Source organism: Nicotiana attenuata, unplaced genomic scaffold (assembly GCF_001879085.1).
Source record: "Nicotiana attenuata strain UT unplaced genomic scaffold, NIATTr2, whole genome shotgun sequence".
In the NCBI taxonomy this organism is placed as follows: domain Eukaryota; kingdom Viridiplantae; phylum Streptophyta; class Magnoliopsida; order Solanales; family Solanaceae; genus Nicotiana; species Nicotiana attenuata.
In genome coordinates, this window is record NW_017672142.1 from 99,062 (window position 1) to 117,391 (window position 18,330).

General features: G+C 38.0%; 1 protein-coding gene across 2 annotated transcripts; it reads right to left on the bottom strand.

Annotated features, from left to right (window-relative positions):
- Positions 1-266: 266 nt before the first annotated feature.
- Positions 267-3,704, bottom strand: LOC109212025 (rRNA-processing protein fcf2-like). 2 transcript variants are annotated; one of them, XM_019375638.1, is made up of 6 exons: positions 3,611-3,704; positions 3,296-3,517; positions 3,124-3,184; positions 1,954-2,031; positions 1,729-1,844; positions 267-769 (listed from the first exon to the last, which is right to left on the bottom strand). In XM_019375638.1, exons 2-6 carry the CDS (start codon positions 3,514-3,516, stop codon positions 661-663), a joined length of 585 nt encoding a protein of 194 aa, XP_019231183.1. In that variant the 5' UTR covers position 3,517; positions 3,611-3,704; the 3' UTR covers positions 267-660. The 2 variants fall into 2 exon arrangements, with proteins under 2 accessions (XP_019231183.1, XP_019231182.1); XM_019375637.1 differs by having other exon boundaries at positions 3,296-3,525.
- Between the last annotated feature and the right edge of the window lie 14,626 nt (positions 3,705-18,330).

The following is an 18,330-nucleotide window of genomic DNA, read 5'->3' on the forward strand; positions in this document are numbered from 1 at the left end:
AGAGAGACTGTTTCAGATAAACTCTGAGCTCAAGAAAAGATAAAACAATAACAAAAACCAAATTGTTCTTGAATCCACACACAAGTCATAATAAATTCTTCATGGTGCAAATGATGTCTTAAGCATCAGGGTCCCAAACTTAGCTAACTGATTATCCTATGAGGATGATTATCTGCTAGTTACTTATTATTGCCTCTAAACAATTTGATTATACCAAATGCTAACCTCATTATCGACTGCTGCAGTTTTCTTTGGAGAACCAAAAATCCAACCTAACGGCTGTGAAAAATATATAGCATCTCAAAACATCACTCCACAATGCAGAACATTCTGATATTTTGATACCAGGAAGAATAAAAGTAGACTGCTGAGTTAGTGGTCACAACCCCTTCTGAAGGCAATAGTATACATGAACATTATCGGCAAGATAATTCAAATTTGATGACGACAAACTCAATTAGAGTGCTAAAAACTTGTATTACAAGTATGCTGCTGTAATTATGGCATCAGCAATGTCAAAAGTTCTGCCAAACCTTCCCTATTATGTCATCTGGAGAGTTTTCCTGAACGTCACGTACACCTCATAACAGATTTCTAACCTCCTCAATTGGCCAGACAGGGAAAAATGGGAACCACAGCTTTTTAAACACTATGTAAGCCTCAATGCCTTCTTTGCTTTGCCCGCTTCCATGACTGTGAACCTCTAATCTTCCACTTGTCAACTCCACCTGGCCGGTTATGTTCTTCAATCTCGCGAACCTTGCGTTTTCTGTGTAGCATACATGGGTCAGAAGGAACATAGTAAGCAGAACAAAGCATGATATGAGACAATACTTTCCTCATAGTAAGAAAATACAAGTGAGGTATACAGCTTTTGCCCATGCATGTATAATTAGTAGAACACTGGACTGTAGATAGACAAACTATGTTTTCCTGATTTCTTGTTAACAATAAGTCAATGACCCAGGAAAGAATGAGCATATTCAATGCAAGCAGGCAAAAAAGATAAAATGCATAAAATTCACTCCAATCTAACATTTAGGACTACAGTTCTTTGTTCTCAAGCTTAGATCTAAGATTAGTTTGAATATTTTCCTAACTCAAATGAAATCACAAAAAAGGAGGCTTGAGAGCCTGCGGTCAAAGCTCAGAATCTTTATAATCATCATGCTCCACATATCTTAGTATGGTGATAAAGAATCAACGAGCTTTGAAGGTGAAATGATACAAACATAGATCAATAGTAAAAGAAGATCTAAGGATTCCTTCATTCTCTGAGTATTCTAATGTTAAGATATCAGCTCCCTCACTGTCTGAAGGTTAACTTCAAATTCAGTCCGGTCCGCTTTCACCATAACCCCGATCAATACAACCCCATTACCCATCTAAAGCAAGCAGACCTGCCCGACACACGCATTGAGAATGTTTTAGTATTCATGAACATCCTTTAGCGAGTTCATTTTTTACTTCTGTGAAATGAAATTCATTGAGCTGAACTTGACAGTTAAGCAAAAGCTAGAGAAGCTTGAGTGGTTAAACTACTGAGAGAGGGATCCTTTATCACTAGCTGCCAACACTGCTAATTTCAGAAAGGTAGGCAATTCATTCATTCTAACCTGATTAGACACATAAATCTCCAGCTCAAAACAATACTGCTAGAGTTCAATTGAGCAGACCTGCTAAAGTAGTTGCATAGATCCTTTACTTTTATTTATGTTCATGACTTACCTATACAACCCAAGTTTGCGGTCGGAAAGAAGCTCATCAGTAATTGTCGTCTTTCTCTCCTTCTTAGTCAGTCTGCTTGAGTAGTATTCAGATGCTGGCTCTATTACTGTGCCGACCTGCTCAAGTTTCAAACCATCAAAGTCTTGCCTCTTGCCAACAGGAAACTAAGATGCTGATAAAAGTGAATGTGTGATATATAAATAGTTTATGACATAATAGACTTGCCTGGAAATATTTAGGCAGTGCTTTTGACTTTAAATCACTCTTCTTGTAATGCCTTTTTGGATCCATGGCACCCCTTAACTGAAGCAATCAGATTTTTCAGAATTGAGAACTTAGTCGTAAGAGAAATCACTGCAATTAAACGAGGCATAAAAATGGGAAAACTTGGCAATACAATATACATCATAGGAAAAAGTGGCCATTATGCATGATTGGATTTTGATAAGTCCATGTTTGGCACATGTACTCAGGACTGTCTAAATTCACATCTTGTCAACAGAATCCAAGAAAAAATTACAGGTGGAACTAGGATTATCGTACTGTGTTGGAGAACATAAAACTTAATACACTAGACTGAATATAACATTTTTTGTCTATTTATGAAGTGTGATGGGACATAACAAATGAATCAGAGATGTCAATTAACATGCTACTTTAGTCTAAGCTTGTTGGGGATTTGTAACAGGCACCATGAAGACAACCTTTTTCCCCTTTTAAGACCACAAAAATTAGTTAAAATGGAACACAAAGCTAGAGAGTGGAGCATCACTAAGTTGCGTTTTTTCTGAAATACGAGTAGGAGACTATTACACATTCCAATTCTATCTAGCTTACTGGTCGTGGACAAAGTGTTCAGCGGAAGTAGAGCATTGATCAGCAACAGAGTAAAGTGTACATCTATATTTTTCTCACTCTAATCTTTACTCAAGGAAAGGGTCTATTGATTTTCAACATCTCAGAAAACAACTAGTGCTCCTAAGATAGATGAGCCAAAATTCCAACAGAAATACACCCATCTTAAAACGTCAAATTTGACTTTTATTGTTATGAATTAGTATCACAAAATTCAAGATCAAGTCCTAGACAAGGGATCTTCTTCTTATTCTTTTAAAGCGGCAATAGTAACAAAAAAGCGCTCCCTCAGTATTCTTCAATTTATCTTCTAAAAGAAAATTTCTTTTGATAAAGTCAGGTAATATTATTAAAGCAAATACCAAGAAGGTGCTTCAAATGCACAACAGAAGTCATACAATGACATTTAGCTTCGAAACGAATGTAAATTCTCCATTCATACATGTCTATAAAGTTCACAAGTAACACAAAAACATCAACCTTCCGTCGAGCTAAAAATATACGAGTAAAAAAGCGAGACTTTGCAGTTAAAAGAATCACCTTTAACAGCTGGAGATCTCTTTTCAGCTCCGGAGTGATTGTTTGTGCAGGCATATCAAACCTAATTAAAAATTTCACAACCAATCCATAATTTTTGTAAAAAGGAACAAATTATGATAGTAACTATATTGAAATTTTTAAAAAAAAAACTATATAGAAATTTGAGATATACCAATTTTTGCCAGCTGTATCCTTGACTTGTTTCCGAAGGAATTTGTTCACCTTTTTAGGATCATTAGGCGGAACAAATAAGCCGTCAATAAGTTCAGAACTAGGTTTATATACTGCACTGGTTTCGGCCTCCTTATTGGAACTGCTCTTTTTGGTACCAAATGATAATTGAGGTAATTTTGGTTCCCATGAAAGTCCGATTATAGGCTTGTTTTCAGGCATTCTGTATTGCTACAAGTTTCAAACTAATGAGTAATGGCTTTAATAAATAAGAAAAATTTAACCCTAAAAGATGAATAGAAAAAGAGATTCTTACCTGCCGGCGCCGGAGATGAAATGGAGAGGCGGCGGCTATGGACTTATGAGTGAATGTCCCGAAAGTGAGAAAACCTATTATTGAATGTCTTGTATCTGTATTAGACAAGTAATATTACTATAGTATTTTAAAATTATGTAATAATTAATTTGGAATATTAAGGGGAAAAAAATAAAAAAATATCCTGATTTATAACTGGTAATTGGAAAATAGTCATAATTTCAAAAGTAATCGAAATTTAGCCACTTTTTATATAAAGATAAAATCTGATCAAAAACACCTTTAAAAATTTGGAAAAATTCCACCATAATATGCTGGAATTCGAATTTTTTACATATGAGATTCCAGCATAATGTGCTAGAATTGTATAATATACTGGAGTTCCAACATAATATGCTGGAAGTTTATACGCATGAGCTCTATAATACAGCATATTATGCTGGAACTTTTTGTGTTTCGGCTAAAATAATGGCTATTTTTTAATGGCTTTGCAAACAGTAACTATTTTTTGGTTGCCCGTCCGAACACTGACTAGCCCATGCTATTTTCATAATATTAAGTGGTATCTTGGAGCAACACTAAAATTAGAACCTATTACCTATAGGTTATGAGTTTGAACCGTGAGAATTACATTAGGGTAGGCTGTCTACATCACACTCCTAGGAGCACGATCCTTTCCCGGAAATAACATTAGAACACCTGTACGGCACTTTCCCCAACCCTGCGCGGAGCACGGTCCTTTCCCGGAAATAACATTAGGAATATTTGTCTGAACCGATTTTTTTGTAAATTTAACCCGGACTATTGAACTTTGAAATATTAAAAATAAAATAGAAATATTGATTTTTATCGAATAATAAACAACCTTAATCAAGATTATGTGCTGTCTTTTTCAGGGTATTGTATCTTTTATACTACTATTTATACTATTTCTTTTTATGATTGGTACAGACGTTCTAGAGAAAGGTCACACTTTGAAAATATTCTTTTTTGTCAAGAAGAAAACTTATTATTAGAGCTGTCAAAACGGGCTAGCCCAGCCCAAGTCTCGTGGGCTTTTAAATTTAGTGGGCTAGGGCGAGCCGGCCCTCCATTTATATGGGCCTTAAAATAGCCAGCCCAGCCCAGCCCTAAGAGGCCCGCGGGCTAGGGCGGGCCGGCCCTTCAATTTTTTTAGAAAAAAATATCTCCAAATCTTTAGATATTTTTTCGTGATATAATCTCTTGATCATATGAACGACTTCTGTTTATTTAGAGTGTACAAGAATCTTGATATTTGATAAGGAATCTCGTAATTGAAATGTAAATTCTCTATATCTCTAGCTCTTTTTTTTTTTTTTTTAACGTTTCTTTCACTTTCCTTAGGTTCAGGAATTGCTTCAATAAGTTTATATGTTAAGGTTTTTTAATTTAGGTTTAACATTATTTGTCGATTTCATCATTATAGTCCATGAAATCATTTGCTAGTATTGTCAATTTTTTTGGGTATTAAAACTTGACCTTTTTCTATTCTGAAGAGCAATTTAATAATTAATATATATTAAAGTAACCAAACTGATCATTGGCCACTTAAAATAATATTTTCTTTTGAAAAAAATATTATTGGCCACTTAAAAATTTCCTAGTTCGTTGTAATTAAGCAAAAGAAAAACTAATCTTGTCATACTACATGCATATCAAAAATATAAATTCTAGTTGATATGGAAGGGTAAATAAGCAATGTAAGGTTAAAAAAATGGGGATTATAGTTAATATTTTTTTTAGTTTTTACTTTTTTTAAATATTTAAATTTGAATATAATTAATTTTTGGCCCACGAGCCGGCCCAGGCCCAACCTTGGTCAAGCCTCAAGGGCCAGCGGGCTAACTTGGGTCGGGCTTATAAGCCTCAGTTTTAAATATGCTAAAAAAATCCCAACTCAGCTACCCAAGTAGCGGGCTGGGTTGGACTGGCCTCACGGGCCAAGCCCATTTTGACAGCTCTACTTATTATTATTATTATTACTTATAATTAACAAAAAACACTAGTATAAGGGTTGGACTGTTTGAAACCTGGAAAATAATTACAACTTCATCAGTTCCTGATATTTATTTAACCTTTTCTATTACTAAAAAAACTTCATAATTTTCTTCTATGGTCATGATATTAAGGAATGTAATAAATTGTCTTTTAAATTTTTTTAGCTTTTTTAAAATTTTATTTATTCATCAAGTTTTCGACAATGTTGTAGACAATAAATTTGTGTCGAGAAAATAAAATCAAGACCGAAAAATATCGCAACAATCGTAGTATTTTATTTTAAATATTTGAGTGTACAATCTCTATGAATCCTCTGATTCTTCTTTTCAATAGTAAATAAATTCAAGGGCCTTTGAGCTTGATCTTTAATATATAGTTGTCACCAGGAACGATGATCTTGTTCTTGAGCTTTAGCTTGATTGCTTGAACTTGACCTTGATTTGTTCTTCGTTCTTGAGCTTGAACTTGATTTCTTGAACTTGAACTTGATTGCTTGAAGCTTGAAACTTGTAGAGAAATTTACGGCGTTTGATCCACGAGCTCTCTCTTGCTTCTTGTTATAACTTCTGGTGTCTTTTTTGAGTTATGAAGACCCCTATTTATAGTTGTGGAAAGGAGGAGTTGTGATAAGAACAAACTCTTTCCGACTAATCAAATTGAAGTGTGACATGGCCGCATTTGATTGGCCAGAACATGTCACTTGCACACGTGGCGCGATTTCATTAGCCTTTTAATGTGACTTGGCATGCCTTGTCATTTTGACACGTGGCATGGTCCTATTGGCTCTTTCATTTGACGTGGCGTGCCACGTCATTTGACACGTGGCACTGGGCCTCTAGGATGATGACCACTTGGGCCTAATGATGTGGGCTCATCACTTTAGCCCAATTAAATGGACTAGCCCAATGAATTAATGCTTATTTATTTAAGGGAAACTTACACAAATGTCCCAAATAAATCTCAACTTACCAACCTCTAGCCATTAGTCATAGACCTACCAAAACTAGCCAACAAAAATTGAAAAACCAAATAATAGGGTTCTTTCTCTCAAAGAATCACATGCAAAAATCACCTTCCATATTTTTAAGCGTGATTAACAACATTAGATACAAGACGGAAAGGAAATTTCATGGACGGGGTAGCAAATAAGGTGATGAAATACAAAAATCAATACAATATTCCAAAAATCTAAATAAAAAAGGAACTTTTTCAATGGGTATAGTTGAAATTCATTGAAAATATATAGATAAGTCAATATACAAAATTTGAGGAAGATTGGAGGTGATTTGGACTGGTTTTGTATCAAAATTCGTAATTAAATCGAGTTCAAAAAAGTCTTCTGCGACACATGTATCAAACATGTATCACACACACAGGTATACATGGATATACATGTGATACACAATTGATACAAATATGATACATATGTGATACACAAATGATACACAGTGTGATACACATATCATTTTTTTCATGTTCAGCTTTTACTTCGAATTTTCAATTCAAACCACCTCAAAACTTCACCAAATCATCCCAAAACTGAGATTCAAGCTCCTTAAGTTGTGCCCAATCTATTCTAATAACACCCACTCAAAACAAAGCAAAAATTTGATATTTTTTACTACAAATAGCTAATTGGCTAATTTGGCTAATATTAGTAATATTTTATCAATTGGCCAATTTTTGTAATGAGCTACTTATAAATGGACATAGCTGGTAATTTCCCTTTATTTAATCCATATATATTGGGCGTATAATTAATCCAATTATATTAGTCCAGTAAATTTATTTGAACCGATATATCTTGAATTTTAAAATATAGTCAAAATTCTTTTATGAATTTAATTTTAATAAAATTTATATGCTTACAAATGCCCCCTACTTCAAGACTTGTCAAGGTATTTAAACCTTTGAAGACTAGGCTTGAAGTATTTATATTAGCATACTTGAACTGGCTTGATTTAATCATATGAAATGTTGAAGTATTTGAAATTTATATTTCAAATATCACTGTTACATGCCTCAATCACATAGAAATGTTGAAGACTTTGTAATCCATATTGAACTTGGTGAGCAATCTCTATTCTTGGCAAAGCATTCCCTTTTTGTCTCTAATAAGAATACTTTGCTGTGAGTATTAGAATTTTAGGAGGAAACTACAAATTACACATGATTCCTTTTTTATGTTAAGAACTCAATCTTGTCGCCACCTTACAATACCCACTTCCAACTAGGGGTAGTAACTATGTCCCACATCGGGAATTTACTCCCAACTACTGCCTTGAGAAATTTATATAAAGGATGCGCAGTCTCCAACTTGTGAACATCAGTTTGTAGTATTTGTAAGCCATTTAAGTCTATTTTTTGAACTCGGAAGTATTAACGCGAAGGTAAATTCTTCTTCTTTTCTTGTGCTTTTTATTCTTTTGTCATTTTTTTGTAGGTCAAACAAGAAGGATGTGTTCTTGTTTAACGAGATGATCCATGCATGAAGAAAACAATCTTAGGGTGTGAGGGGGATGAGTACTTATCCGGGGTGTAAGGGATGGGTACTCATCCCGGGTGTAAGTGATGATGAGTACTCATCCTTGCCTGAATATCAGAGAGATTACTCTCATGGTCCAATTATCGGAGAGATTACTCTCAATGTGGCTCGACTACCGGAGAGATTACTCTCAAAATGATCCGACTATCGGAAAGATTACTCTCAATGTGGCCCGACTACCAGAGAGATTACTCTCAATGTGGCCCGACTACCGGAGAGATTACTCTCAATGTGGCCCGACTAACGGAGAGATTACTCTCAATGTGGCTCGACTACCGGAGAGATTACTCTCAAAATGACCCGACTATCGGAGAGATTACTCTAAATGTGGCTCGACTACCGGAGAGATTACTCTCAGAATGACCCGACTATCGGTGAGATTACTCTCAAGTGGCCCGACTACCGGAGAGATTACTCTCAATGTGGCTCGACTACCGGAGAGATTACTCTCTATGTGGCCCGACTACCGGAGAGATTACTCTCAATGTGGCCCGACTACTGAAGAGATTACTCTCAATGTGGCTCGATTACCGGAGAGATTACTCTCAAAATGATCCAATTATCGGAGAGATTACTCTCAATGTGGCTCGACTACCGGAGAGATTACTCTCAAAATGACCCGACTATCGGAGAGATTAATCTCAATGAAAGTTATAGTTCCTTTTAAGGACAAACCCTCAAAGAGGCCAACTTAAGGTACAAAGGGACTAGTATGTCCACCTTAAGATTGGAAAGTTATAAAACTCGAAGATGACATCGACTTGAACACTTGGAAAACTTTGAAGACTTGGCGGACTTTGCAGACTTCAACTTGAAGAGCAGTTGAATTTTGAAATTCAACTTGAAAAATTAGCAGACTTGAAGACTTCAACTTGAAGATTTGGAGGGCTTAAACAATTTTACTTTAAGACCGACGAATTTGAAGACTGAAACTTGAAGACCGACGGACTTGAAAACTTCAACTTGGAGACTTGGAGGACTTAATTATTTCAACTTGAAGAGTGGCGAATGAGAAGACTTCAACTTGGAAATTTGGAGGGTTTAAATATTTCAACTTCTCTTTTGCTTTACATTATCCGACTTTTATCTTAGTCGCATAATTTTCAGCTTTACGCGCTTGTAACAAAAGATTCATATCTTGTCGTGGGAGAGTCCAAATAACGAACCGTTTGATTTCTCGATAATTAGACTTCAATATCTAAAATATATCCAAAACTTAGAATCAAACACCTTCATAATCGCCCCATATACTACTTTGAAACCAACTTTAGGTTCCACTATGTTGAAAATTTTGGATTTGTGCAGTCTCACCAAAAAAAATTAATATCTTGGTGTAGAAATATTGAAATTATGAACCGTTTGATTTCATGAAAATTAGACTTCAAAATCTAAGATACATCCAAAATTCGGAATCAAACACTTTGATAATCGTCCCAGATATTATTTTGAATCTAACTTTGAATTCCGATATATTGATAGTTTCAGATTTGTGCAGTTTCACCAAAAAAATTGTATCTTGATGTAGGGACGTCGAAACCACAAACCGCTTGATTTTATGAAAACTAGACTTCAATATCTAAGACATATCCAAAATTAGGAATCAAATACTTTGAGAATCGTCCCAGATATTATTTTGAATCTAACTTTAAATTCCAACACATTGATAGTTTCAGATTTGCGCAGTTTCACCAATAAAATTGTATCTTGGTGTAGAAGCGTCGAAATTATGAATCGCTTGATTTCATGGAAACTAGACTTAAGTATCTAAGACATATCCAAAATTCAGAATCAAACACGTTGAGACTCGTCCCAGATATTATTTTAAATCTAACTTTAAATTCCGACACGTTAATAGTTTCAGATTTGCGCGACTTCACCAAAAGTTATGTATCTAGAAGTAGGGTCATTGAAATCATGAACCATTTGATTTATTGGAAACTAAACTTCAAAATCTAAAACATATCCAAAATTTAATATTTAATGCCTTAAGGATAATTTCAGATGATAGTTCGAAGTCAACTTTGGTTTCTGATATGTTGACAATCCCAAATTAGCGTGACTTCACCAAAACTATGTATCTTGATGTGGAAGCCTCGAGATCGCAAGACCTTTTTAATTGCCAAAAATTGAAATTCCAGAGCTTCATTTCACCAAATATCTTGGGTTTAAGTCTCACTGAATTTGAAATGTCGTGAAAGCTCACCAAAAAAACTTGAAGGTTTGGCGAACATGAAGGCATAGCAAATCTGCGGACTTCAATGCAAATGCTTGGCGACCTCCTAAAAGAGATTAATCATTTTATTGAAGACACCAATTTGCCATAGTGGCTTGCCCCCTATAAATCGAATGGGATATAAATTTTAACAGAAGAATGGTATCTCAGCTCGATTTTCAAGTGCCGATTGAACGGATTACATTCCATCGTACTTCATTCGAACGACGATTGGGGGATTATGTATCTTTTGAACTTATGCGACTGAACTCAGAATGAAATTCTAAGCTACCTACGTACCTCTATGAAGAGGATCAAGTCATACCATAGTTCAGAATGAGTGATTTTCTTCTTTTTTTCCTTTTTTTTATGTCCTAACTTTTGCCTAGGCCACCTCTTTCGAGGTTTTCAACCTAGCGGACTTTTTTTTGTGGGCAGTGCACAGTTTAGACCCATGCGGGCCAGGAGTGTAGGAATATGCAGTTTAGGCTCATGCGTCAAGGAGCGTTGCAACTTCAAGGATAATACTTCTTCAAAAACTTGCCATTGATAGGGACGATTCTCATGCCATCTGCATCAACCAGCTTGTAAGCCCCTCTTGAATAAGCTTCTTGCACGACATATGGCCTATCCCATTTTGAAGTGAACTTCCTTACAGGTTTATGGGAAGTAATAATGGGTCCTCTTATGGCAAGGACTTGATCTCCTACTTGAAAGGATCTTGGGCGAACTCTTTTATTGAAGACGCGAGACAATCGATCTTGATAACATTCAAGACTCTGTTGAGTTTCCAACCTTTCTAATCAAGAACCTCCAACTCTGCTAATCGAAGTCGAGCATTTTCTTCATCAGTGATGCCTTCTTGAATAGCTAATCGTAATGAAGGTATTTGACGCTCGAGTGGCTAGACGACTTCAACTCCATAAATGAGTGCATAAGGGGTCGCTTGTGTTGGCGTGCGGTGAGTTGTCCTATATGCCCACAGAGCTTCCTCCATACAGTCATGCCAATCCCGTTTGGATTTGGAGACGACTTTTTTTTAACAAGTTGCAGTCTTGTTCAATGCCTCGGCTAGACCATTGGCGGCATCATTGTACATAGAAGAGTTACGTTGCTTGAAGCCAAAGAGTTCACAAATCTTGTTCATCAACCTATTGTCGAACGACTTTCTATTGTCCGTTATTATGTAACGAGGAATGCCAAAGCGATGGATAATGTTTACTCGGATGAAACTTGCAACATTTTCCTTCTTTACTTCCTTAAGAGCAACAACTTCAGCCCATTTTGAGAAGTAGTCAGTTGCAGCTAAGATGTATAGGTGCCCACTAGAGGACTTTGGCAGTGGTCCAACAACATCCACTCCCCAAGCGTCAAACGGCCAGGATGCAATAGTTGGGTGCAAAACTTTAGGAGGTTGATGAATAAAATTCGCATGGAATTGACAAGCCTTGCATCTTCGAGCGTAGTCCAAGCAATCTTTTACCATCGTTGGCCAATAATATCCCATCCTTTTAATATGGAAGTGAAGCTTTGGTCTAGACTAGTGTGACCCACATACCCCAGAATGTGCCTCTTGCAAAGCTTGGAGTGCTTCTTCTTCCCCTAATCATTGCAAGAGTACTCCCTCGAATGACCTTCTGTATAGAGTATCTTTGTAGTAAAGGAAGCGTGGTGCACGACGACGGATTTCAGTCCTTCTCCTCGGATTTTCTGGAAGTATCCCATAGCATAAGTAGTCGATAATGGGTTGTCTCCATTCATCTTTCTCCACTTCAGAAACAACGACAAGATGCTTGAGTTCATTGTCTTCACCTTCAGCCTCATTTGGCGGCGGTACTACCCATTTTTGGCAGACAGTAACTTGCGCTTGATCAGGCTGGGTTAACGATGAAGCTAGGGCAGCTAAAGCATCAGCCTTCTTATTTTCTTTCCTTGGCACATGTTGAATAGTCACATCACCACGCCACCCCATTAATTTTTTAGCGTAATCATGATATGGGCGTAATTTTAGGCTTCTTGACCTCATAACTACCTAAAAGCCGATTGACTACTAACTGAGAGTCACCAAAGACTTGCAATTGCAACCGCTTCATTTCGACAGCCATTTCAAGCCCAAGTATTAGTGCTTGATACTCAGCAACATTGTTGGAATAGAGTTGTGTCAAGGTGAAGGAGTAGGGCAAGACTTCACCTTGGGAAGTGACAAATACTATGCCAGCACCAGCTCCTCTGCGATGCGCATCACTATCAAAGTACATCTTCCATGGAGGTTGAACTTCAATGACCATTGCGTCCTCTTCAGGTAGTTCGTTAGTTAGCTCCCAATCATCAGGTATCGAATGATCTGCCAAGAAGTCTGCCAATGCTTGTCCTTTTACAGCCTTTTGAGGGATGTACAAAATCTCAAATTGTTGAAATTGGAGGTACCATCTCGCTAGTCGATCGCTAAGAACAGGTTTGACATCACGAACTTGACGGGATTTGCTTTAGAAACAAGACGGACAACATGAGCTTGAAAATAGTGCTTCAACTTTTGAATTGAGAAGACTAACGCCAAACACAACTTTTCAATTGGTGAATAATTCAGCTCGTTTGGCGTCATCATCCTGCTCAAGTAGTAAAGAGAGTTTTCTTTCCTCTCACTATTTTATTGGGCCAACAGTGCTCCAACAGACCTTTCTTGTGCTGAAATGTATAGTATCAGCGGCTTTCCAAGTATAGGGGCTGCCAAAACTGGAGGCTTCATCAAGTAAGTTTTGATGCTTTCAAAGGCATTGCTACAAGCTTGGTCCCATTTGAAAGGACACCTTTCTTCATAAGGCGACTGAATGGTTGGCACCTCCCAACTAGGTTTGAGATGAATCTCCTAAGGTATGCTAGCTTTCCTTGCAGACTTTTTAGTTCATGAATATCCCGAGGCTCAAGCATTTTCAAAATTACATCTACTTTGGCTTGATCAATTTTGATCCCTTGATGCTGGACAATGAAACCAAGGAACTTTCTAGAAGTAACTCCAAAGGCACACTTCAATGGATTCATCCTAAGTTGGTACCTCTTGAGAAATTCAAACACCATTCTCAAGTCTCTCAAGTGGTCGCTCTTCTTTCTTGATTTTACCACCAAGTCGTCAACATAGCACTCGACATTCTTGTGGAGAAGGTCATCAAAGATATTTTGCATAGCTCTTTGGTAAGTATCAACAGCGTTCTTCAAGCCAAAAGGCATTACCTTGTAGCAACAAATGCCCTTGGGGGTACGAAATGCAGTAAGCTCTTCATCTTTTGGCGTCATGCGAATTTGGTTATAGCCTGATGACTCGTCCATAAATGACATTTCCTCGTACCTAGTAATAGCATCGATCATCAGCTCTGGAATAGGAACCGGGAATTCATCTTTGGGACACGCATTGTTGAGATCCCTGAAGTCGACGCACACTCGAATTTGGCCGTTCTTCTTCCTTACGGGGACAATACTTGAAACCCATGTTGGGTATTTAACTACACGAATAAAACCAGCTTCGATGAGTTTGTTAACTTCACTTTCAATCAAGGGAACCAAGTCCAGCCTAAAGCGCCTTTGAGCTTGCTTAACAGGACGAGCGCCATTCTTGACTGCAAGGTGATGGATTGCTACTTTAGGGTCCAAGCTAGGCATCTCTTTGTAACACCAAGCAAAGACAACTTTAAACTCCTCGATTAACTACATATAAGTGTTTTCTTCATCGGCTGCTAGTAAATCACTTAGATAAGTGGGCCTCGGTTCGTCAACAATGCCAAGGTTTACTTCTTTCAAAGCGTCCACTGTTGTTTTTACCCCTTCTTCAAGTTCAGGCGGAGCATCCTTTGCATCTTCATCTTCTTGAGGGTCCCCATCATTGAAGGATATGTGATAATATGGTGAAACATCCTCCATTGAAGATGGAACACCATTCTCGCCTTGTATAGTAACATGATACGAAGAACCCACACTTTCTTCGTCTTCGTCACGTTCTTTAGTAAAGACCACAGTGTATGGCTTCACCTTTAGTAGCTCATCATAAGAAAACCATGACTTTTGTTTGTCGCTTCATTCTCGAAGGAACCAGACTTTGGAAATTCTTAGAGTCTTCTAAATTTCGGGCGAAGCGGTTGTTCTTGTATTTTGATAATTTCTCTAGAACTTATTCGCCTTCTTTAATGGACACAATATCTCAAATACGAAAGTTCTCACAATTGATTTTCCAAGTCGATCAAAGACTGAAGGCATGTTAAAAGCAGCAGATTCGTATTCTACAGTAATATAATTGCTGCTCGCCCTTCTTATAGAGACGCGCACTGGTGAGTGTTGCTTGTATCCCAAACCTTCATGTGGTTGCCTCGTCGCAGCTTCTGATGGGAGCTTCCCTAATTTTGACGGCTCATTGGGATTGTATCCAGCTTTTGCAAGTAGCCTGTAAGCGTTAGGATCAAAACCATCATCTGTTCACTTTTTAGGGAGTGCCACATTCCGCAAATGATTTTGGGCCACAAACCCCGCAAGTGTCTTTGAGGACAACTTTACTGCCTCAATTCGTTTTACCGGAAGAGTTAACTCCTTTAGCATGTTAGTTTGGAGATTAGATGATTCACCTTCACCTTTGTTCCTTTTAGGGACATATTGGAGCACAAGGTTGACTTTCTTGCCTTAAGACGCAATATTCCCTCTATAAGATTTATTCGCGTTGGGCTGTACCTCCTCGGTAACAGCTTTGGCTTTACAAGTAGTCACCTCAGATCTTTTAGTTGTGGGCTCGTCATTCTTTCTTTTCATGCCATCATCAGCTTTTAGCTCCTTCACAATGGGGTTCTTCAAGTAGAACTTTGCATCGGCAAAGTGTGACTCAGCCTCGGTGAATGGCTCATCATCAACAACCATCTTCTTCTCGACTTCACCCTCGTAGTATTTTAAACATTAATGGTAGGTGGATGGAACTACTTTATTCTCATGTATCCAAGGACTTCCAAGCAAGACATTGTATGAAGTCTTTGCATCGATCACATGAAGCCATGCGCTTGATTGCATATCTTCAATGGTGATTCCTAACCTGATCGCACCTATGGCTCTTTTCCCCCCTTGGTTGAATCATTGAAATCATCACACGACTTTTCGAGAGTTCCTTCATACGAATACCAAGTTCTTTGGCAGTGCGAATTGGCAATATGTTTACTGAGGATCCTCCATCAACCAAAATTTGATTTACCCTTTCATCGCGCATATAGCCGACCAGGTATAATGGGCGGTTATGAGGAGTGTCACCAAGTAGAAGATCATCATTCATGAATGTAAATTTTTCCTCACAAGCATTAACTTCTTTAGGAATGGACTCGACGAGCTTTTTCGAAGATGGTGTCAATGGTAGGTCATCACTCTTTTCTTCCCCTTTGTTAGCATGGCAACAAGAGGCATCAATTCCCTCATGGGAAATCTTCGTGCGGAACCAACTTGGTAAGAACTCCTCCATGGTCACTGGATGTCGTGTCTTTTGAGGATGGTGCACCTCCACTTTTTTCTTCAAATGCTTAACTGGATTCCATCTCCTTGGTCTTTTCACTATCATTTTCCTTGTTGGTTGTTCTATTGATTCTTTTCGTGGGCTCCTTTTGTGGCGCCTATGGCGGGTCACCAATGTTCAACCTTCATCATCATTATGGTGGTCTATTTCGACTTTGTTATTCTCCAAAATTCTTCATCTTTGATTTCTTTTAAACTGCATAACTAATCTAGACTGAATGAGCCAAAGGTGATAGAGACTTGGTTCGCACTTGCCTTCTCATGTTCAAGCACGATCTTCTTTTCACGGGCCAATTCCATAACTTTGTCCTTGAAGACAAAGCACTTCTCCAGAGGGTGGCTTACAAATCGGTGATATTTGCAGTAATTTGGGTCATTCATTTTCCCAGCTTCATTTGGTCGCTTCATCTCCGGAAGCTCAATAAGATTTAACTCGAGGAGTTCTTCAAAAATGGCTGGCACATCAGAATCCAGAAATGGGTACTCCTTCTCTTGCATTTATTTTAGAGTCAACTTACCACTTTGTTTATCTCGAAAAGAAGTGGATTTCGTACTCTGCTTCTTGCTCACCTTCATTGTGAACTTCACAGGTGATGTGTTGACATTCATAGCTTCTTTGTTTTCAAATTTGGGTACAAACTTGCTCCATTTCTTGACTTCTTTCTTGTCGATCCCTTTGCGTGGCTCATATATAGGCAGCCTTTCATTTCCAGTGGAGGCAATGCTTAACTCCATGTCGTGGGCACGGGTTGCAAGTTCTTCAAATGTGCTAGGCTTGATACCTTGCAAGATGTAGCGGAGTCCCCAATGCATGCCTTGGATGCACATCTCTATGCCAGAAGCTTCACTAAGCCTCTCTTTGCAGTTGAGGCTTGCATTCCTCCAACGATTGATAAAGTCGATAACTAGTTCACCCTTTTGTTGACGAGTATTTGTAAGTTCTATCATACTCACAGTACGTCTCGTGCTATAAAAGCCATTGAGGAATTCTTGCTCTAGTTGATCCCAGCTATCAACAGATCCAGCCTCGAGGTCTGTCTACCAATCAAAAGCATTTCCTTTTAATGAGAGGACAAACTGCTTGACAAGGTAATCTCCATAAGTCCCATCACTGTTGCATGTCTCAACGAAGTGCGCCATATGTTGCTTTGGATTGCCTTTGCCATCAAATTGTTGAAATTTTGGAGGTTGATAGCCAGCAGACATCTTTAACATATCGATCCTTGAAGTGTACGGCTTTTCATAGGTAAAGGAGGACTTGGAAGCGACTTCATATTTGTTTTTATAGTCCTCTTAATGAACTCCTTTAGTTGATTGATTGGAATCATCCCTTCCAAAGAGACTGGAATTTCCTTAGTGGATGCAACTTGTCGTGGGGGAGGATCGATCTCTTGAACTTCTGGGAGTTTGCCAGGTGCATGAGTGGATTCTTCTTCCATCAAGATTCCCACCCTGTCTTTTAGCTTGTCAATTCTAGCATATTGATTTTGCATGCATTTGGTCAAGCTAGCGATTGTTTTCGTCAAGTTTGCCAACTGCTCCTCCACAGATGAAGTGGTTGTCACCATGGCTTGCATGATTGTTGTGGACTATGGAGAGTAGCATGGATTGTCACACAGATTGATCCTTGATTGGCTCATGCTATGTAGTGTAAGTGGGGAGGATCCATCACTTGAAGCATCATCATCTTCCTTCACAGCAAAGTGCTTGGATCCAGAGAGGTCAAGCAGAGCAAGAGTTTTCTTGATCTTTTCAGCAATATCGCTTCCTCCTTCGGGTGCGTTCATGGACGATCTTGCTCCTTTTGAGGATGAAGATCCGAAAACAGAGGTAGATGCGGACAACACTTGGGGTTCTTGTTTTTCTAACGAGCTTGCTTTGCTCCTCGTAACTGGTCCAAAGCTTCCAAAGGTAACTTCGAGTATGTTTTCCACATCAGCATAGAACCTGGAATTAGCAGCCTTGGTGGAAGTTGAACTGGAGTTGATTTTCTTTGAAGCCACTTCGATGTTCTTGAACTTTGGTGATCAAAAAGTTGAGATGAGAGGTAGAGATTGTCCCACTGGGCGTGCCAGAATTTGTAGACAATAAATTTGCATCGAGAAAATAAAATCGAGACCGAAAAATATCGCAACAATCGTAGTATTTTATTTCAAATATTTGAGTTTTACAATCTCTATGAATCCTCTGATTCTACTTTTCCAATATAAATTCAAGGGCCTTTGAGCTTGATCTTTAATTGTAATTTGATTTATCCGTCGCGAACACTTTGATTGTTGCCACGAATTTTATCACGAACAAGTAGCCTTGATCTTGAACGCCTTGTATTTGATTTGACTTCGTTCTTAATCTTGAATACTTGAACTGTTCTTTGTTCTTGATCTTGAACTTGATTTATTCTTCGTTTTTGAACTT